Below are 22,479 nucleotides of genomic sequence, written 5' to 3'. Positions count from 1 at the left end.
TAGGTGGGCTTGGATTGACGCAACATCGAGGGCCAAAGGGCCTGTACTGCGCTATATTCTTCTATGTTCTATGTTCTATGCCCCTTAAGTATTCGAAGAATTATCTATCATGGTGCCAGCTTTTGTGGAGATCCTTCCTCTGGTAAGAAGTAGGGCAAGCTTCTAATCTTTCTTCAAATATTCATGGTCCTTTCAAGCTCCCATCCACATTTCTGGCTGATAAGCCATAGAGATATTCAGCCTCTAACAGTAACCTCTTTCCTGGATCTGGGCAGACTGACTGTTTCTGTGAGTTTCAGGGATATCTTAGACATACTTACTTTCTTAAAGCTAATCTCAAAGTGACTGTGAATCTAATGGAGCTTGTAGCCAGGTGGAAATGCTGATAAGTTTCCTTGAGATTCAAGTGTTCTTTTCTGACTAGGAAAGCAAATGCTCAGTTTACAGGATGACACTCTGAACATTTTTCTCGGACTTTGGAGACTATCAATCTAACTACTGTAAACACATCTGCTGCTGCCAACATCTCCAAGTGCGAACACATTACACCTTCTTTTCAAGCTCCCCCTTAATCTTTAACAGTAACATAACCCAGATCTATGTCAGATTGATTTAAGAACAGGTTACATGGCATCTTTAATTTTACCTAAGTTAAAGGTACTATAACAGATAACATTCCAGATTGTAAACCTCTTGTTTGTAATAAGATAAAGAAGAGGAGCACAAAGTTGTCAGAAGGTTATAGGGCTGGTGGTGATTATAGATCAAGAGGTCATGCAGAGGGTTAAACTGGAAGCAGTGGAGGACAGAATTTATGTGGGTTAGCAAAATGTGGTGATTGGGACTTGGTGCAGATCGAATAGGTGCAACAGCATTTTAGATAAACTGCAATGTACGGAGATTGGGGCTAAATATTATGGAGATTTGGAATGGGTTCTGGAAAGTAAAATTATGGTCAAGCTCAGATCACCAGATTATCAACTAGTGGTAAACTTTTATTTTTTATTCATTCACAGGATGGAGGTATCACTGGCTAGGCCAGAATTTATTGTCCATCCCTAATTGTCCAGATAGCAGTTAAGAGTCAACCACATTGTTGTGGGTCTGGAGTCATATGTGGGCCAGACCAGGTAAGGATGACAGTTTTTCTAAAGGTCATTAGTAAACCAGATGGGTTTTTCTGACAATTGACAATTGTTTCATGGTCATCATTAGACTTTTAATTTCAAATTTTTATTGAATTCAAATTTCACATCTGCTGTGGCAGGGTTCAAAGTAGGGTCCTCAGAACATTACCTGTGCCTCTGGATGAATAGTCCAGTGATAATCCCATGAGGCTTTATTAGCATCCATGGTCCCACTCGTGAATGAAGATGTTAGATGAGCGTGGATACACACAGCCTGTTACTGGGGTATCACTTCTCACCTTGCTCTGGGCAACAGCAGATCTTGTAAGTTTGGTGCAGGTAGATCCTCAGCTTGCCTCCATATGTGGTCATTGCCTGCAATGTTTTTCCAAAAGAGGTGATCTGCAATGCAGAAACTGTCACACTTTTTTTTTAACATGTTGTAGCTGTACAAAACTCTGCTGCAGCCGCACTTGGAGTATTGTGTACAGTTCTGGTCACCGCATTATAGGAAAGATGTGGAAGCTTCGGAAAGGGTTCAGAGGCGATTTACTAGGATGTTGCCTGGTATGGAGGAAAGGTCTTATGAGTAAAGGCTGAGAGACTTGAGGCTGTTTTCGTCAGAGAGAACATGGTTAAGAGGTGACTTAATTGAGACATATAAGATAAGAGGGTTAGATAGGGTGGACACTGAGAGCCTTTTTCCTTGGATTGTGATGGCTAGCACGAGGGAGCATAGCTTTATATTGAGGGGTGATAGATATAGGACAGATGTCAGAGGTAGTTCTTTACTCAGAGAGTAGTCGGGGCATGGAACATCCTGCCTGCAATAATAGCAGACTCGCCTATTTTAAGGGTATTTAAATGGTCATTGGATAAACAGATGGATGAAAATGGAGTTGTGTAGGTTAGATGGGTTTCAGATTGGTTCCACAGGTCGGCACTACATTGAGGGTCGAAGGGCCTGTACTGCACTGTAATGTTCTATTAACATGCTCGTGTATTATTTGTACTGACCACCATAATGTAAATTGTCCCAAGATGGTTTCCCAAAGATGAATTATGTGAGGATTTTGTAAACATCCATGTCAGAGACATGGCCTACTCACCTGCGTTGAATTTTTTAAGTTCATGTTCCTCGCAAGACAAAGGATCTCATCGTGATTTCGTCTTAACATTGAATTCTCATGCCAGCCCTCAGACGCATTGGTGGAAGGGTTCCAGAATTTTGATGTGGCATCTGTAGTAGACACAAGCAAGTCTCAGAAAGTAGGAGCAGGAATTCAACATGGATCCTGCTGCTGCATTCAAAATAAACATGGCTGATTTGATCATTCACTTCTACTTTCCTGATCACTTCCCAATCCCCTTGATTCCCAGAAAGAGCAAAGATCTTTCTAACTCAACTTTAAATTCATTGGACAATGGATATCCTCCAGGAAAGAGAATTCTAAAGATTACAACTCTCTAAGTGAAGAAATTTCTCCCTATCTCAGTCATAAATGATTGGCTCCTTTTGCTGTGACTGTGTCTGTGTGTTCTAAATTCCCAATGATCTGGGGAAGATGACCTCTTGGTGTTTATCCTGTCATGTCTTTTCAGAACCCTGCAAGTGAATTAGGTCATCTCTGATTCTTCTAAACTCCAGAGAATATAGAGCCAATTTACTCAGCTTTTCATTGTTAACCCCCTCAATCAAGAAACCAAACTAATAAACCTTCACTGCGCAACCTCAAATGAACATAGAACAGTACAGCACAGTACATGTCCTTCGGCCACTGATGTTGTCTTACTCTAAGATCAAACTAACCTACATCCCCTTCAATTTATTGTCATCCATGTGCCTATCCAAGTGTAGCTTAAATGTCCCTAATGTATCTGACTTGACTACTACCGCTAGCAGTGCATTCCACGCACCCACCACTGTTGTGTAAAGAACCAATCTCTGACATCTTCCCTAAACTTTCCTCCAATCACCTTAAGATGATGCCCCCTTATGACAGCCATTTCTGCCCTGGGAAATAGGCTCTAACTATACACTCTATCTGTGCCTCTCATCATCTTTTACACTTCTATCAAGCCACCTCTCATCCTTCTTCGCTTCAATGAGAAAAGTCTTATCCTTTCTTCATTAGTCATGTCCTCCAGTCCAGGCAGCATCCTGGTATATTTCCTCTGCACCCTCTCTAAAGCCTCTACATCTTTCCTATAATGAGGCAATCAGAACTGTACACAATATTCCAATTGTGGTCTAACCAGGGCTCTATAGAGCTACAGCATAACACAATCCCCCTGCTAATGAAAGCCAACACGCCATATGCCTTCTTAACAATCCTATCAACTTGCATGGCAACTTTAATGGATCTAGTGACATAGACCCCAAAATCCCTCTGTTCCTCCACACTGCCAAGAATCCTGCCTTTAACCCTGTAATCTGCATTCAAATTTGACCTTCCAAAATAAAACACTTCACACTTTTCCAGGTTGAACTCCATCTGCTACTTCTCAGCCCAGTTCTGCATCCTGTCAGTGTCCCATTGCAACCAACAGCCCTCTACAGTATCCATAACTCCACTAACCTTCATGTTATCGATAAACTTACTAACCCACGTTTCCACTTCCTCATCCAAGTCGTTTATAAAAATCACAAAGAGAAGAGGTCCCAGAACAGATCCCTGCAAAAACACCACTTGTTCTTGATCTCCAGGCTTAATACTTTCCATTTATACCACTCTCTGTCTTCTATAGGCCAGCCAATTCTGTATCCAGACAGCCAAGTTTCCCTGTATCTCATGCCTCCTTATTTTCTGAATGAGCCTACGCTGGGGAACCTTATCATACATCATGCTAAAATCCACATACACCACTGCTCTACTTTCATCAAAATGTTTTGTCACATCCTCAAATAATTCAATAAGGCTGTGAGGCATGACCTTCCCCTCACAAAGCCATGCTGACTATCTCTAATCAAACTATGGTTTTCCAAGTCATCATAAATCCTGTCTCTCAGAATCCTCTCCAATAATTTTCCCACCACTGACGTAAGACTGACTGGCCTGTAATTCCCAGGATTATCCCTATTCCCTTTCTTGAGCAAAGAAATAACATTTGCCACCCTCCAATCATTTGGCACTAATCCAGTGGACAGTCAGGATGCAAAGATCATTGCCAAAGATGCAGCAATCTCTTCTCTCAATTCCTGTAGTAACCTTGGTATATCCCATCTGGCACAGGGGACATATCTATCCTTACGTTTTTCAAAATTTTCATCACATCCTCCTTCTTAACATCAGCCTGCTTCACACTGTCCTTACAAACAACACCCTCTCACTAAGGAATACTGAAGCAAAATATTCGTTCAGGACCTCCCCTGTCTCCTCCAACTCCAGGGACAAGTTCCCTCCATTATCCCTGATCGGCTCTACTCTCACTCTGGCCATCCTCTCGTTCCTTATATAAACATAGAATGCCTTAGGGTTTTCCTTAATTCTACCTGCTAAAGTTTTATCATGTCTCCTTCTAGCTCTCTTAAATCCATCCTTCAGTTCCTACTGGCTACTTTGTAACCCTTTAAATCCCTGTCTGATCCTTGCCCCCTCAACCTTCAGTAAGCTTCCTTCTTCCTCTTGACTAGATCATTAGGTCCACACTCCCCACCAACCCACCCTCCCCTCGCGGCACCTTTCCCTGCCACCGCAGGAATTGCAAAACCTCCCCTTCACCTCTATCCAAGGCCCCAAAGGAGCCTTCCACATCCATCAATGGACATTTAGTATATCCATTGCTCCCGATGCGGTCTCCTCTACACCTTCTTGAAGAGCACTCCAGGACACTCGCACTAACCAAGCCCACTGCCCATGACCGAACACTTCAAATCCCCCTCCCACTCCATCAAGGATATGCAGGTCCTGGGTCTACTCCATCACCAATTCCTTACCATCTGACGCCTGGAGGAAGAATGCCTCATCTTTCACCTTGGGACCTTCCAACTCCAGGGCATCAATGTGAATTTCACCAGTTTCCTCATTTCCCCTCCCCCACCTTATCCCAGATCCAACCTTCCAGCTCAGCACTGCCCTCTTGGCCCATCCTACCTGTCTATCTTCCTTCCTACCTATCCGCTCCACCTTCCCCTCTGACCTATCACCATTACCCCCCACCTCCATTCACCCAGCGCACTCTCATCTACCTTCCCCCACCAGCCCCAACCCCCTCCCATTTATCTCCCCACCCCATAGGCTCCCAGCCTCATTCCTGATGAAGGGCTTTTGCCTGAAACATCGATTTTCCTGCTCCTCGAATGCTGCCTGACCTGCTGTGCTTTTCCAGCACAACTCTAATCTCGAGCATTTCCAGCATCTGCAGTACCCACTTCTGCCTATAATACTGAATGACTTGGACAGAATGGATTTCGAGAAAGTATTTCCATTGGTAGGAAGACTAGAACCCAGCAGTACAGCCTTAAATGAAGGGAAGACCTTTTAGAACAGAGATAAGGAGAAACTCCTTCAGCCAGACAATGGTGAATCTGTGGGATTCACTGCCACAGAAGGCTGTGGAAGCCAGATTATTGAGTATATTTAAGACTGAGATAGGTAGGTTCTCGAGTATCAAGGTGATCAAGGGTTATGGGGAGAAAGCAGGAGAGTGGGGTTAAGAAACTTATCAGCCATGATTGAATGGCAGAACAGATTCGATGGGATGAATGGCCTATTTTCTGCTCCTATGTCTTATGGTCTAATATGACCCTGTACCCTCTTTCTGCATTCAGTATCTCTGAACATCAACATTTACAAGTTATATCAAGTGTTCTCTGCCATACAGCAGGCTGTTAAGAACAGCTGAACAGAATTTGATTTAGACGTCAGTGGATTTCATACATAACCATGGACTCAATTATAGACAAAATGCATTATGATTTCTGAATACATACATGGATATCTTCATCACGTGACTTTTCTATTATACTGCAGTCATGTTATGATATTGTTTCTATAACCTTGAAAATTGTAACATATATAATTATGTCTGGTGCTTCATAGCCGCTATTTGATGTTGGCTGGAGCATAACCTCCGTTTTGGAGATACTAATTTGTCTTTGAGAGCACACAAGAATGTGGCTTCAATAGTCTGGATGTTTTTCTGTTGTGGGAAGGATTCAGAAGCAGCAGTCTGAAGAGACCAAGAGCTTCCCTGAATGGAACCTAGTGTTAATATCTGCAGACATGTATCTCTGGCTGCCTTCAGCATTGCAGCAATGAAGACGTTGAAAAACTGGGAAGCGACAATCCATCCTGCTTCATGCTGGTTATTGCTGCAAAGGCATCGAATCAGGAATGACCCTCAAGATGTACATTTCCTCTACTCAACGCTTTGTTTTTTTTTATATTTCCCACCTTTCACCCCATCACAAATCTATATTTTACCTCATTTCCCTCTTCCTCACTTGCTCTGCCTCTGTGTTTGCTTAACAACTGTTACCCTCTAAGTCGTCCAGGTTCATATGCTAGTTCAGAGGCCTCAAGCTATTGCTCGAGTTTTTAAAGGCGTTGAGAAAGCATCCATCAACCGAATGTTTAACTGATCTATTAATTTCGTACATCTCCCTCTCTCCTCTTCCCACCTATCTCACCTCTGCAGAGATGACGATATTTCTCTGAAGGTTTTCAGGAAGCTGGAGAAATGAATGAGACAATGGTGGTGAGATATCCCAGGATGCCGCGGGGTAGTGAAAGGCCTCTATCCCGCGCTAAGCGGATGCGGAAGTGGTTCTGCGGGCGTGTCCGGGCCTTGTTTCCGGTTGCTCTGGGTTTTGAGGAGAGGCCGAGAGTGAGCCCGGGTTCCCAGCCGCTGCCGCCATGATCCTGCTGGAGATTAACAACCGCATCGTGGAGGAGACCCTCAGCCTCAAGTTGGAGAATGCGCTCGCGGGGTACGGGCCCGGGAACGGTTTCTGTATCAGCGGGAGGCCCCGGGTCCGGCCTGAGCCGGTCACCCCCCACCCTGCCCCATCCCCCACCCTCACCCTGCCCCGTCACCCCCCGCCCTCACCCTGCCCCGTCACCCCCCGTCCCCCGCTGCCACCCTGCCAACCCAGCCCTGGGGTACTCTGATCTCCTCTTTGCTTTCCCCCTCCCCTGTTCTCTGTCCCTCGCCTACCCAGTTTCCCAGATAAGATAGTGTCTGCCCTGATCATCTGAAGCTGCCTGGATCTAAATCTATCACCCACCACCCAGTCTCTGCTCACTGTTCTCTACTCCCGAGCCCCACCCAGTCTCTGCTCACTGTTCTGCACTCCCCCCACCCAGCCTCTCCTCTGCTCTGCTCTGTATTGTCCCTCAGCCATCCCGTGTCCCCACTAGAAGGTTGTTTGCCCCGTGGCTGAGGCTGACCACTTGATCTCTGGTATCAGTGTTGCTTCTAGGATCTTGCAGTGTACAGATTGGATAAATGCTTTGGCAATATTACTGTGTTCACCCCTGATTGCATCTGAAGGATATGGAGGTGCTGAGGTAGAAACCATCTGATGTTGAACTATACATCCTACCTGGTGTCGAATGGCTGAGTGATTGATTGGAAGGGACAAATGGCTGCCACGTACACCTGTATTCCTAATCAACACCTGATCCCTGCTCCACATGTGGAGAATAATCAGATGGATCACAGTGGCCCCATTGAGGTGGGTAGGTGAATGTCAGACAGTATTACAGGATCATGCTGCAATGCAGGCTCCAAGGGCATTGATCTTTTAATCACTTACAAATCCTGTACTCAGCACTGTGAAGCTCACCTAGTTGACCAGCTGCTCTGTAACAATAGGCTGTCTTAAATATGGGCTGATCCTCCCGACTCCCTGGGAGCCTATCTTGCCCAGTGCTACTCCATGGCCGCTCTGTGGTTCCTCACCGTGAGAATGAGAGTAAACTTTTTCCTGTGAAAATGAAGGATAAGGATGGCAAGATTCTGAAACTTTGGGTGACAAGAAATATTGGAAGTTTAGTCAAAAAGAAAAGGGAAGCATATGTAAGGTTTAGGAAACCGAAATGAGACAAGGCCCTTGAGAAATAAAGGAAGCAGAGAAGGATTTACACAAATTAGAAAGGCTAGAAGGAGCGATGAAAGGTCCTTAGCAAGTAGGATTGAAGTGAATCCCAAGGCATTTCATATGTATATTAGAAGCAAACGGCTGACTCTGGTCCGATTAAGCACAAAGGGAATTTATGCCCTTAATGTGTACTAAGTATCCGTGTCCACAAAGGAGAACGTGGTGAGTCTTGGATGGAGTCTTTTAATATTCCAGAGTCAGTCGATATTGAGGGAGGTGTGGGTGTCATGAAAAATACGAAGACCCCAGGACCTGATGGGACCTATTTCAGGATAATGAAGCATGGGAGGAGATTGCTGGGAACTTGACTGAGACCTTTGTATCTTTAGCCGTAGCTGAGGTCCCAAAAGACGAGAGATTAGTCAGTGTTGTTCCTTTGTTTAGATAGGGCAACAGGCTAATCCAGAAAATTATAGGCCACTGAGCCTTGCATTAGCAGTAAGGAAATTATCGGAGAAGATTCTCAACACCCTCACCCTTCAACAGGATTTACTCACATTTGGCAAAGAATGGATTTATTAGGGATAGTCAGCATGGCTTTATGTGGGGGAGATCTTGTCTCACAAGCATGACTGGGGTTTTTTTTGAGGAAGTGACAGATGACTGAGGGTAGCGCAGTGAATGTTGTCTACATGGACTTTAATAAAGCATTTGACAAGGTCCCTCATGGAACACTGCTCCAGAAGATTAAGTTGCATGGGATCATTGGTGAATTGGATACAAAATTGTCTGGGCCATAGGAGATGGAGGGTAATTGTGCAAGAGTGTTTTTCTGACTGGAGGCCTTGTGCAAGACCAGTGGTGTTGCACAAGGATCAGTGCTGACACCTCTGTTTATAATTTTATATATAAGTAATTGGATGAAAGTATAGCTGTTTGGATCACTGACATGACAATTGGAGTTGTGGATAATAAGGTTGTCAAAGGATACAGCAGGATATACTTCAGTTGGAAATTTGGTCAGGGAAATGACAGGGTTTAATTTGGACAAGTGTGAGGTGATGCATTTTGAGGTCAAATGCAACAGGAAGTTCTACAGTAAATGGCAGGATCCTGAAGAATGTTGATAAACAGAGGGATCTTTGGAGTTGCAAGTCCAGAGCTCTCTGGACTGGCAGCACAGGTGGATAAGGTGGTGTATGGCATGCTTGTCTTCATCGGTCAGGACACTGAGTATAAAGGTTGGCAAGACATGTTGCACCTGTGTAAACCTTTAGTTAGCTCACGTTTGGAGTATTGTATGTAGTTCTGGTCGCACTACAGGAAGGATGTGGAGTCTTTGGAGAGGGTTTACAAGATGTTGCCTGGATTGGAGTGTATTAGCTGTAAGGAGAGGTTGGACAAACTTGGATTGTTTTTGCTAGAACATCAGAGGCTGAAGAAGTATATAAAATTGAGAGAGATGGATAGGGTGGTTAGTTGGAGTCTTTATCCCAGAGTGGAAATGTCAAATACCAGGGGGCTAAGGTTTAAGGCAGATATACAAGATAATTTCTTTACACAGAGGGTGGTAGATGCCTGAAACACCATGCCAAAGGAAGTGGTAGAAGCAAATATTTTGTGAAGTTTGTGGCATTTAGGTAGAGGCAAGCAAGGAATACAGGACCATGTGCTGGTAGATGGGTTTCGTTCAGAATGGCATCATGGTTGGTGCAAATATAGGTGGTATGGTGGCTGTGGTTAACCTCACAGTGCCAGGGACCTGGGTTTGATTCCAGCTTCAGGCGATTATCTGTGTGACATTTGCACATTCTCCCCTTGTCTGTGTGGGTTTCCTCTGGGTGCTCCGGTTTCCTCCCACAAATCAAAGGTTAGGTGAATTGGCCAAGCTAAATTGTCCATAATATTCAGGGGTGTAGGGTTAGGTGCATTGGTCTGGGTTAAACGTAAAGTAATAAGGTAGGGGAATGGGTCTGGGTGGGAAACTCTTCAAAGGCTCCGTGTGGGCTTGTTGGGCCGAAGGGCTTGTTTCCACGCTGTATTCTATGATTCTATATGGTGGCCTGTTCTGTGCTGTAGTATTCTATGGAATATAAAGCATACTGTAAAAACTTTTATAAGTACATAAAAAGAAAAATATTAGTGAAGAAAAATATAGGAGAAGTATGATTGACAACAAAGATTTTAGTTTTGAATTCACAGAAAAAAAACTTCCCAGGAATGATAGGGAACCAAAGATCTAGTGAGGAGGAAATTTCAAAAAATACTGGATAAATTAATACAACTGAAAATAGATAAAACTCCCTCGCCTGATAACCTACATGCCAGTGACAGTAATGAATATATTGGTTATCATCTTTGAAAATTCTACAGTGCCAGCTGCTGGGAGTGTAGTAAATATAATTCCACTGTTTAGAAAAAGTGCGAAGGAGAATACAGGGAAGTACCACCTGGTTAACTTACTCTACTCTATCTGATTCAATATCAGAACATGTTGAAAGTATCAGTGGGATTGGACAACGTCGTCATTGAACTTATCAAAGAATCCCCAGTATGAAAACAAACCATGTGGCCATTAAGCCATTTGGCATCCCACCCAGACTCTTTCCCCCTGAAATGCCCCTAACATATCTGCCTCCACCACTAACCTTGGTAGTGTGTTCCAGACTCCTACCACTCTGTAAAAACAACTTGCCTCTCCTTTGAACTTCTCCCCTCACCTTAAAGGTACTTCCCCTAGTATTAGATATGTCAACCATGGGGGAAAAGGATTCTGAACATCAACCCAATCTTTGTATCTCAAGTCTCCCTTCAGCCTTCGCTGTTCCAAAGAAAATAATCCAAGTTTTTCTAGCCTTTCCTTATAACTCATGTTCTCTAATCCAGGCAAACCACTTTTCCATCATCTCCAAAGCAATGGATTTGGGAATGTTGATGCCCAAAAGGATTTGGGTGTCCTGGTACACTGGTTACTGACAGGAAGCAAGCAGACACAGCAACCATTTAGGTTTATGTACAGGGACAAGGACGTCTTACTGCAGCTATATAGAGCCTTTGTGAGACCACATCAGGAGTATTGTGTGCAGTTTGAATCTCCTTGCTTAAAGATGCCATTAGCGGAAGTGCATCAGTAATTCAGTAGACTGATTCTTGGGACAGTAGATTGGTGAATGAGAAGAGATTGTTGCTCTATCAGTGCAGCACTACTTCCAGTTGTCAGTCTGAATTATTTCTCATGAATCTGGAACAGGCTTGAACCTATGATGTTCTGATTCAGATCAGTAAGGAAACTTTTGTGCACTCCTCTTACCTGACATCTGGTACTGAGGGAGGATGTAATCTCTGTGCCCACACTGAACTGGCACTTGGGTCCCATGGGTACTTGGTGCCTGTGAAACTCATGGCCTGGTTGCAGCCAGTGTCTGGCATCGAAATAGAGGATGTAAATTGTACCAAATCATCCCAGCGCAACTGAGCTGGTTTGAGGTACAAAACAGTTCGAAAATAAAGCGAATTGTTAGAAGTCGGGAGTTAAAACCATGTTGAATGTAGGCTGTTCACTGCTGAGTTCCTGTTCTTCAGCTCAGTTCCTGTTCTTGATTTTTTGCATGTTTAGTTTCCCCAGTCAGGAGAGGGTGAAGCAGTAAATGTCAAAACTGACTTTGCATTGCACTCCTGGGAAACCAGCTTGTTCTCCACACTCTCTATTGTTATGCTTTTAATTTCCTTAATAAAAGCTAGTCGCTAACAGCAGGACAGGGAACTGAGTGTCTGATTACACCACACTGATGGTCTGGTCTCTATTGGATTTGAGCCCTGTGCCAGGTTGCTGGGGATGGTCTGAAAATACATTGTGTGTGGGGGCATGGGGGTGAAAGCAGAATTAACCTTGGGCTCTCAAAGCAAGACAGATCAGCAAACCTCTTTCTAATCTCTTCCATTAGGCAGAAGATAAAAAGCTTAAATACATATATCAATAAGTTCAAAAATAGTGTCTTCCCTACTATTAGACTTCTGAACAAACACTCCAGTTTCAAATCTAACTGCTTGTTAGATCTTGCTGCTTGTGGACCTTCTCTGCAGCCATAGCTTTGTATTCCTCACTCTGTTCAATCACCCTGTGATCTTTGTATGGTATGACCTGCCTGTACTGCACGCAAAGCAAAACCTTTCACTGTACTTAGGTACGTGTGACAACAATAAATCATACCAAACCACTGGTGAGAGGTTAGAGTTGTCTGTGTGGGGTGAACCCACAGGGTTGAGTTATGGATAAGAATCAGTGAGTCAGACAGTCAAATGGCCCCAAGTTTCAATACCAGGAGAAGGAAATGTGTGTAGAATGAGAGATTTGAATCTTGTTGGAGAGGTACACGCACACAGCTGCATTAATCCTTTGTGTAAATTTGCATTGGTGCTAAGGCATTACATCACTTGGGATCATTGTTTCAGATAACACAGAGAAGTCACGTCATGTGGGCAGGTGCACACAGCAAGGTGCAAATCTCTTTTTGCTGCATAAGTTTCGGGAGAGACATTGATCAGACCCTGAGAACACTGTCAAATGATGCACAGACCTTCCTAGTGAGAAGGACTGTTAGAGGTGGGGACTACAGTTGATTGAAATTACAATTTTAGTTATGTGGGTGTATATTGCTGTTTAGAATTCCTGTCTGAGCTAACACTTTCTTTCTCTGCAGAAACAAACCTGACACAGTGGAAGTGACATTTGCGGGTAAGCTTTGGCCTGGCTATCTCTCCGCTGATATCGTTGCTATGGTAGCAGCTTGGTGTGAGGGTCCACATGTTGGTTCAGTGTAGGTTGCTTCTGCCTTGACATCTTTTGAGTCATAACAGCACAAGAGGAAACCATCAAGTCCATGCCAGCTCTCTGTAGAGCAATCCATTCAGTCCAATTCACCCTGTCTATCCCAGTAGTCTGGGAGAGTTTATTTTCTTAAGTGCCCGTCCTGTCTCCTTTTGAAATCATTCATCGTCTCTGCTTCCACTTCGTCATAGGCAGAGTGTGTTTCAGGATATTGCTACTCATCATCATCCTCCTCACAACCTGTATGTCTTGCCCAAAAGCCTTAAACTCTGCCATCAGCCAATGGGAACGCCATTCATTTTTTGACTTACCTATTCCTTCACAAACTATACAGCTTGATCAAATCTCCTGGCAAGCTCTTCTACCCCAAGGAAAGCAGCCCCAGTTTCTCCAGTCCCACCTTGTAGCTAAACTGAAGTATTTTAGTTAGTCTCCTCTGCACCCTTTCAAGGATTCCCCTTTAGAATTTAATGAATGCTTTACAAATGCACAGCCTCCCTACTAGTACATGATGCCTCTGTATATGAAACACAACATTGCATATGTGAACAGGAGTGAGTCAAAGAAGAACAAAGAAAATTTACAGCCCAGGGACAAGCCCTTTGGTCATCCAAGCCTGAGCCAATCCAAATCTGCTGTTTAAACCTGTCGCCCACCCATTCACCCACTCGTGTCTGCCTGCTATTTGTTGTCTTTTACCCACCCCATCCCCATAACCCTGTTTGCCATCTCCAGGAATTTATCAATCTTTACCTTTAAAAATCTGAGCTTCCATAGCCCTCTAGGGTAGAGAATCTCAAGGGTTTGCTACAAAAACATTCTTATCTTGTATATCCTTTTGTTTTTAAATTATGGTGACTAGTTCTAGGCTGCCAAGCCAGGGGAAAACATCTTACCTTCATCTGCCCTGTCTATCCCTTTTACGTATTTTGGAAGTTTCAATGAGACCAACCCTCATTCTTCAAAACTTTAGGGAATACAGGTCCATGCTCACTGCCCAATCCCTGCTACTGATGTCACGCTGACCGGTAAAGTCATAGAATCAAGATAGTAGTTCCTGGTTTTCTTGCTCTCACTCAATTAAATAGCGTTTGCTGCCATCCAATCTGCTGGAATCATTGATTATCTTCTAAAATTCCATCAATTCTGCAATTGATTATCTCTATGGCCACCTCCTTCAACATTCTGGGATATAGACTTGGGATTTATCAACTTTCAACCCCATTATTATCTCCAGTGAAACATTTATTCCTAATTAAAATTGTCTTCTTCTCCAAATTATTTCTCGCTACTTAGAATTCTAGTCCCAGAAGATGTCTTGTATCTTGGTCAATGAAAACAGTCAGGTCCTCACCTTCAGGTGGCACAGTGCCTCAGTGGTTAACACTGCTGCCTCACAGTTGCTGGGACTTGATTCAGTTCCACCCTCGGGTGTCTGTTTGCACATTCTCCCAATGTCTGCGTGGTTTTCCTCGCATAGTTCAAAGATATGCAGGTTAGTTGGATTGGTCAAGCTAAATTGCCCCATCGTGTCCTGGGATGTGTAGGTTAGGTCGGTTAGCCAAGGTTATGGGAATGAGGTGCAATGGGTGGGATACTATCCGGAGGGTCAGTGCGGTCTCGGGCTGAATGGCCTTCTGCCTCACTGTGGAGGGATTCTGTGGTCTCTACCAGGGCGGCATGGTGGCTCAGTGGTTAGCACTGCTGCCTCACAGCACCAGGGTCCCAGGTTCGATTCCAGCCTCGGGTGACTCTGTGTGGAGTTTGCACACTCTCCCCGTGTCTGCGTGGGTTTCCTCCGGATGCTCTGGTTTCCTCCCACAGTCCAAAGATGTGCAGGTCAGGTGGATTGGCCACGCTAAATTGCCCATCGCATTAGGTGCATTAGTCAGCAGGAAATGGATGTGGGTGGGTTACTCTTCGGCGGGTCGGTATGGACTGGTTGGGCCTAAGGCCTGTGCCCACACTGTAGGGAATCTAATCTAATATCTCTATTTCCACATTATAAATTCTCCTGATTTGCCTGCAATTTGTTTTAGCCAAAGATTTGATTTTTACTTACCTATAGAAGCTTTCACCGTCCATGTTTGTTATTTTTGAGATTATATTTGTATTCTATTCTCCCATCAGTTTCTTGGCCCTCCTTTGTGTTTACTAAAGCCTCCTAATCTTCCAATTTACTGTTGTTTCTAGCAACTTTTTAGGCTATTTGTTTTAATCTTATACAGTCCTGACATCTTTTGGCAAAGCTTGAGTAACATTTATTGAATGTTTGCATCGTGTGACGACTTGTATACTTGCTGTCAGTCATGTACTGTTTTGTTAAGGACTGTCCATTGTCATGTCTTAAATCATCTTCCCATTCCACATCAGCCAGTTTGTGCCTCGTCTTCATAATTGTCCTTATTCACATTTAACATCCTTGCTTTAGATTGAACGACTTCATTTTTAATGTACATAATGTAAAATTCTGCCACATTGCAGTCACTCATCGCCAAGAGTTCCTTTGCAACATGATTGTTAACTCACCCATTTTTGTTCCAGAAAACTAGAGTTTTGAGAAGGTTGAGAGATAGAAAACTAAATCTAAAATGGCCTGCCCTTCAGTCGACTCCTCGACATCTGCTGTAGCAAATCATCTTGAACACACTCCAGAAACTCATCCTCCGCAGCTTTGGTGCTCAATTTGTTTACCCAGTCTACGTTCAGATTGAAGTCACTCACAATAACTCTCGTGATATGTACATCTCTCATCCCCTGGTTCATACTGTGCCCCACCCCACTGCTACTTTGTGGCTTAGAAATAACCTCAGCCAATGTCTGCTGCCTCTTTAATGTTCCCTAATTTCACCCAGGCAGATTCCATCCATTGTTCTTCTGATCTAGGATCCTCCCTTATTCATGTACTGATCCCATTCCTTATTAGCACAGCACCACCTTACTGTTCTTCCTAAACACTGAATGTGAAGATCCCAGTCCTGTCATGGTGCAGCCATGTTTCTGTAATGGCAATTGGATCATAACTATGTAACTCCAGTTATATCTTCAAATCATATGTTTGTTGAGAATACTGTGTGCTTTCAGGTAGAGTGCCCTTTCACTTTTTGATATTGTTCTACTTTCGAAGCATACTTGATGCTCAATTTTGTTTCTCCTGTCTTCTAGTCTTCCTGGTATTTTGCCATAGAATCACAGCATTTTACAGGCCCATGATGTCTATACCAGCTCTCGAAACAGCTGCCCATTCTAGTCCATTCTCTAACCCTATCTCCATAATCCTCTGACTTCATCCCTTTCAAATATATCTCCAGCTGTTTTTTTGAAACTGCCAATGAATCCGTCCGTCCGCTCTCCCAAGCAGCGCATTCCAAATCCTAACAACTGAGTAAAGAAGTTTCACCCCATCTTACTCTTAGATCTCACACTGACCATTTTGAAATTGTGACCACTAGTTACTGACATACTAACTAATGAAAACAGAATATCCTTCTTTACCCTGTCAAAATTGTTCTTCATTTTGAACACATCAATAAGGTCACTTCTTAATCTTCTCTGCTCCAAGGAGAATAAGCCCAATGTTTCTCATCTTTCTTTGCATCTAAATTCCCTCATTCCTAGTATCTTTCTAGTAAATCTACTTTGCACACTGTCCAGGTTTTTAACATCCTTCCTTAAATAAGGTGCTCAAAACTGAACATTATTCCAAATGTGGTCTGACCAATGACTTGTAGAGGTGTAGCATTACTTCCTTGCTTTCATTCTCTCAGCCTCCATCTTTAAACCCAAGGATCCTATAAACCTTCTTTTCAATTTCCTGTTACCAACTATTTTTTGCAGTTTGGATTACCCTCAGGTTCCCATCTCCCTTCCCTGACAAACTAGTTGAAACCCACCCCAACAGTATGAGCAAGTCTCCCTGCGAGGATATCAGTCCCAATCCTGTAGCCTGTCCAGCTGGTCCTGCACCAGAATCTGTCCCAATTCCTTAGAAATCTGTTGGTCTTTCTACACCAGTTCTTCAGCCATGTATTCAATCAATCAATCAATCCTCCTGTCCTATACAAGGTCGCATACAACACTGAGTGTAATCTGGAGATTACTGTTGTTGCGATCCTGCTTTGTACTTCTCTTAACTGCCTGAAATCTGCCTTCAGGATCTCCTGCCTCTTCCCACTGATGTTGATGGTAAGAATGTAGACTCTGACTTCTGGCTGATCCCTCTTGTGTTCCCTCCAGAAGGGTTTCCTGCAGCTGCTCTGTTACATCCTTGACCCTGGCACCAGGGAGGTCACATTTAATGTATATGGTCTGCTAATAGCTTTCGGTGTATGTTGTAGCTCCAGATGTGTCACAGTTCCTGGCTCTATAAGCGCAGCATGACTGTGTCATGGTTATGCTGTACAGTGCTCTGGTTTCTGCTCTGTGCAGAATCCGAAGGGCGGAGAGGAGTACATTACATTTCCTGAGCTCCCCAACTAATCCCAATGTAATATCAGCTACATCCTAAGATGATACCATAATGTCCAAGTGGAAGATGCTGGTTTATCCCTTTGTCTGTCTCTACCTCCCATGTCTGGCACAGCATTTGTGTGGTTTGGAGAGATAGGGTGATTTTCTTTTCGGAAGGGTCTTGGGGGTGTGTGAACTGAGCACCAATATGTATCAAGGTTCCTTTTGAAGGTTTTCCTGCATTTCCGTTTTGCTCCAGATTTTGATGGCGTCCTTTATCACATTTCCAACCCAAACGGGGACAAGACCAAAGTGATGGTCAGCATTGCCCTAAAGTTCTACAAAGAGCTGCAGGACCATGGAGCAGATGAGGTAAGTTGTAACCAAGTTGGCTGGAAGGTTTTCACACTCAAATATTAACATCTTGCATTTATGGATAGCCTTTAAATTCATAAGGTATCCCATAGCACTTCATGGAAGTTCACTGGGGGGGAAAAAAATGACACTATTTACATAAGAAATTATTAGGTCCAGTGACCAAAATGTTTATAGCTAGTCTTAAAGATGAAAAGAGAGATAGAGATGTTGAGGATGAAGGGCGCTGCAGATAGTGGAAATTAAACATCAGATGTACTGACATTGGCAGAGATCTCAGAAACCTGTAGGATTTTACTGATTAAAAGCATACGGCCACGGAAAGATTGGATGTGAAGATGAGATGCTGTTAGTATGGGTCATTTGGGAGCAAATGTGTGGAGTTGTCCATCTCTCCACCCCTAGGATTTCCAGCATTTCCTATCTTAGTTTTATTATCATAACACTCAAAAATCCTTCAAAAATATTTTGCATGATGAGTTATCTCTGGTCTTCAATGATGGTTGCAGGTAAAATAAGTAATTCTTCATCGATATGACCCTATGCAGAGTGAGCTCGCCACTCTATCAGATGTCACTTCATCTAATTAACCTGTGTTTTTACATGAAACTTAAGTGATCAAAACCTTAGCAGATAGGATTGTAATGTTTGCACATTAGCAGGAAGAATAGAAAACTTGAATATTATTTAAATGGCAAAATACTGTAAAAAGATGCAGCGGAGGGGGAGTTGGGGCTCCTTGTGCTTGAATTACATAAAAGCTAGCATCCAAGTTCAGAGGGTAGTAGGGAAAGAAAATTGGCTGTTGGATTTTACATCAGAGATTAAATAGGGAAGTCTTGCTAAAATTAAAAGATGCAAGTCAAACCACTGTTAGGTTAATTTCAGGTATGGAGGGACTTTCACGTGAGGAGGGGTTGAGTCATTTAGACTGATACTCATTGGAATTTAGAAAAATGAGATGTGACTTTATTGAAATGTATAAGATTGAGGGACTTGACATGTTAGATATGAAGAGGTTGTTTCCTTGTGCGAATGTCTAGGATTGAGTGCATAATCTCAGAGTAAAGGGTCACCCATTTAAAACAGCAATCTGGAGGAATTTGGTCTGAAGGCTGTCAATCTATCAAATACTTTATCACAAAGAGCTCAGACTGTTGAATGCTGGGATGGACAAATCAGTAAGCAAGTCAAGGGTTAGGCGATAAGGGAGGAAAGTGGAGTTGAAGATTATCAGAACAGCCATGATCTCATTGAATGGCAGAGCTGAGCTGATGGGTTGAACAGCTGCTCCTACAACTTATGCTCTCATGGTATCCAGGCCAGAGACACTGTGAAGGTGGATTAGCACAGTGAGTCATTCTTGTCTTACCTCAACCTGCCTCCACTATCATTTCAAAGTGCAGCTGATTGGATAGCTCTTTCAAAGAAACAAACACACAATGCTGGAGAAACTCAGGTCTGGCAGCATCTGCAGAGAAAGAAATAGAGAATATTTCTGTAGAAGAGTTATACCAGACTCTGAACGTTAACTCAATTTCTCTCCCTGCAGATGCTGCCAGACCTGCTGAGTTTTGCATTTTGTTTGTTTCAGTTTTCCAGCATCTGCAGTATTTTACCTTTATTCGAGCTCTTTGAAAGAACCTTCAGGAAGATGATGGGCCAAATGGTCTCACCACCCTGATGTGAAATTTCAGATATTCCCTTTCTGGGGATAACCTGAGTTTGAAGCTTCAGGGAAAAGAAATTCTATGATTCATCCACTGCAATGTGCCCAGTGAGAGAAGTAACTGGGGAATTGATTGATTGTGAAAGCAGGAATGAAGGAGGTCAGGTTCATTGAATGAGGTTACAGAGGAGAAGGATTGAGTTTATTTGAAAGTAGGAAACCAGCTTCTTGAACTGTTCTTATTCCCAGATAGTTGGATGAATGAGAATGTTAATAGAAGATAGAACATTACAGCACAGTACAGGCCCTTCGGCCCTCTGTTGCGCCGACCAGTCATACCAATCTGAAGCCCATCTAACCTGCACTATTCCATGTACATCCATATGCTTGTCTAATGACGACTTAACTGTACTTAAAGTTGGTGAATCTACTACCATTGCAGGCAAAGCATTCCATACCTTACTACTCTGAGTAGAGAAACTACCTCTGACATCTGTCCTATATCTATCACCCCTCAATTTAAAGCTATGCCCCCTTGTGCTCACCGTCATCATTCTTGGAAAACCAAGAACTTGTTAAACCAGTCTTGGAGTAGAGCACAAGATCATTTTCCTTACCTCTGCTCCATCGTTCCCTCCTTGAGCACCCTGGAGTTCCTAGTTTCTGCTGACCAGTATCAGCTCATTATCTGACCATGGAGGGGGTATCATGGATGGTCATAAAAACCCCAGTGGCTCACTGATGACTTTAGGCAAGGGAATTTGCCAGACCTACAGCAACGTGGCTGACTCTTGATTACACTGTGAAGGGGTTTGACTCATAACCATAACATCAAAACACTGCCAGCAGTTTGAGAAGGCAACGCCTCACCGCCATCTTGGGCAGCAAGAGGTAGCTAACAAATACTGACTTCACCAGTGACAACAATATCCCGAGAGTGGGACTTTAAAAATAAAACCTTGGGAATGAATTTGGAACTCTTGTCCATGAGCTGACTGAGCAAGTTATGCCACAGACCATGTGAAGCTCTTTGGCAACTTTCACTTAAATTGTAAATTTTAAACCCAGAGCTCCCTCCTTAATGATTTCCTGTCAACGGTTTTGATTCTCATTCGAGTGCAACAAAAGGTGAAGTTGTTAACTGACGATCTGTGGTGAACATCCTCCGACAGCAATGTGGCAAGAATCATAGGCCACAGGGTTCCCTCCGATCTATCGGGGGCTGGATGAAAGCTTCCCTGGCAATGCTGGTTACATTTTGAGAGAAATGGATATTTGATTAATTGATATTGATACTTGAGAAGATCAGAAAGTGAGGTCTGCAGATGCTGGAGATCAAAGTTGAAACTTTATTGCTGGAACAGCACAGCAGGTCAGGCAGCATCCAGGGAACAGGAGATTCGACGTTTCGGGCACAGGCCCTTCTTCAGGAATCTTTGTCGAATCTCCTGTTCCCTGGATGCTGCCTGACCTGCTGTGCTGTTCCAGCAATAAAGTTTCAAACTTGAGAAGATCAAACTTGTATAACTTCCAGTTCAGCTGGTTTCTAAGAAGATCCTGTCTCAAGCCTGTCCTAGCCTCCCTACACCTATTTTTTTTAGTGGCTGCTAAATTCCCTCCTTCCTCACCCTTTTCTCTCCGGTTCACTGCCCATCCTAATGTTCAGTGCAGTGTTGTAGAAAATTTAATTAACTGATCAACTGATGAGAAGAGATTGTTGCATTGATCCTACCTTGACTCAACTTGCAATCACCCTGCCCCCAAAAATGTCCTCCATTGCTCCAACCCAGCAGTAGCCACATACTGCACAGGGTTTGGATGGATGAGGGATAGTGGTGCTGGGAGATGTGGGGTTTGTGGAAGGCAGGATTGTGCCTGCACGGCTGTGTTGGGAACTCTGTTTTGTGGGTGTGCAGTTAACTATAAAGTGTAGTCTGTGGTTAGAACCAGCCTTCATCTAAGCAAAGAGCACACCCGAACTAATCCTTTTATGGTATTTCATTCTGCTGTTTGTAAGACAGGAAGTTGTGACTCAGTTCCTAAATCAGCTTCTGCAGTGAGGTTCTTACCTTGTTCTGCAGTGTCACCACCCACTCCAGTCCACAATGTATGATCAAAATGTATCAATGTTCTGCTTTAGTAATTTTATCTTCTGAACTTTGAGTTTTATCAGGATGAGAGAGATTCGATCTCTCAAAATAGATTTAATGCATTTCCCAGGTACAGGTCAGGTTAGGTACACAGTAAAGCATCTCCTGTTTCAAAGTGAAACTAAAATGCACTCTAAACTGTCCCCCAGGACAGGGACAGCACAGGGTTAGATACACTCTACACTGTCCCCCATCAAACACTCCCAGGATAGGGGCAGCACAGGGAAAAAAAGCTCTCTGCACAGTTTTTTTTAAGTATTATTTTGTGGTATGTGAACATAGTTGGCTAAGTCAGCATTTATTGCCTATTTTGAATTTCAGTTCAGAATTTTGACCCAGCAACCCTGAAGGATAGGGGTAGATCTCCAAGTCAGGGTGGTAAGTGCCTTTGAGAGGAATTTGCAGGAGGTGTTCACATGAATCTGCTGCTCCTGTCCTTCTAGCTGAAAATGGTATTGGGCATGGAGTCATAGAGTGATTGAGATATACAACATAGAAACAGTTCCTTTGATCCAACTCATCCATGCCAACCAGATATCCTAAATAAATGTGCAGAGGAACCTCGATTATCTGAACAAGATGGACAGGCACTATTTCATTCGGATAATTGATTATTCAGTGAATTGATTCAATGCCTTTCCTTTGGGGCTCAGAGTTGTCTGTTAAGCCCACTTCCTACTCAGGAGACCAGGCAGCAGCAGCACAGCGCACGAGCCCCCACACTCCCACCCCCGTCCAACATGACTCTCGTGGCTGCCTCCCAACCCTGTCCAACACCACCCCTCAACCCATCCAACACCGCCCCTGCCCTACCCCCCAACACCATCCAACACCGT

The 22,479-nt window shown here is 43.6% G+C and overlaps 1 protein-coding gene across 1 annotated transcript in view; it reads left to right on the top strand.

Annotated features, from left to right (window-relative positions):
- Positions 1 to 6,903: 6,903 nt before the first annotated feature.
- Positions 6,904 to 22,479, top strand: part of arpc2 (actin related protein 2/3 complex, subunit 2) — a 36,487-nt gene continuing 20,911 nt past the window's right edge. The window contains exons 1-3 of the mRNA XM_043694380.1: positions 6,904 to 7,059; positions 12,873 to 12,907; positions 17,709 to 17,821. Of these exons, the coding sequence (XP_043550315.1) occupies positions 6,986 to 7,059; positions 12,873 to 12,907; positions 17,709 to 17,821 (222 nt within the window). The 5' untranslated portion in view covers positions 6,904 to 6,985. The remainder of the gene's footprint in view (positions 7,060 to 12,872; positions 12,908 to 17,708; positions 17,822 to 22,479) is intronic.

Source organism: Chiloscyllium plagiosum, chromosome 7 (assembly GCF_004010195.1).
Source record: "Chiloscyllium plagiosum isolate BGI_BamShark_2017 chromosome 7, ASM401019v2, whole genome shotgun sequence".
NCBI lineage: Eukaryota > Metazoa > Chordata > Chondrichthyes > Orectolobiformes > Hemiscylliidae > Chiloscyllium > Chiloscyllium plagiosum.
The sequence above is the reverse complement of the archived record's forward strand: the minus strand, read 5'-3'. Positions and strand labels throughout refer to the sequence as shown.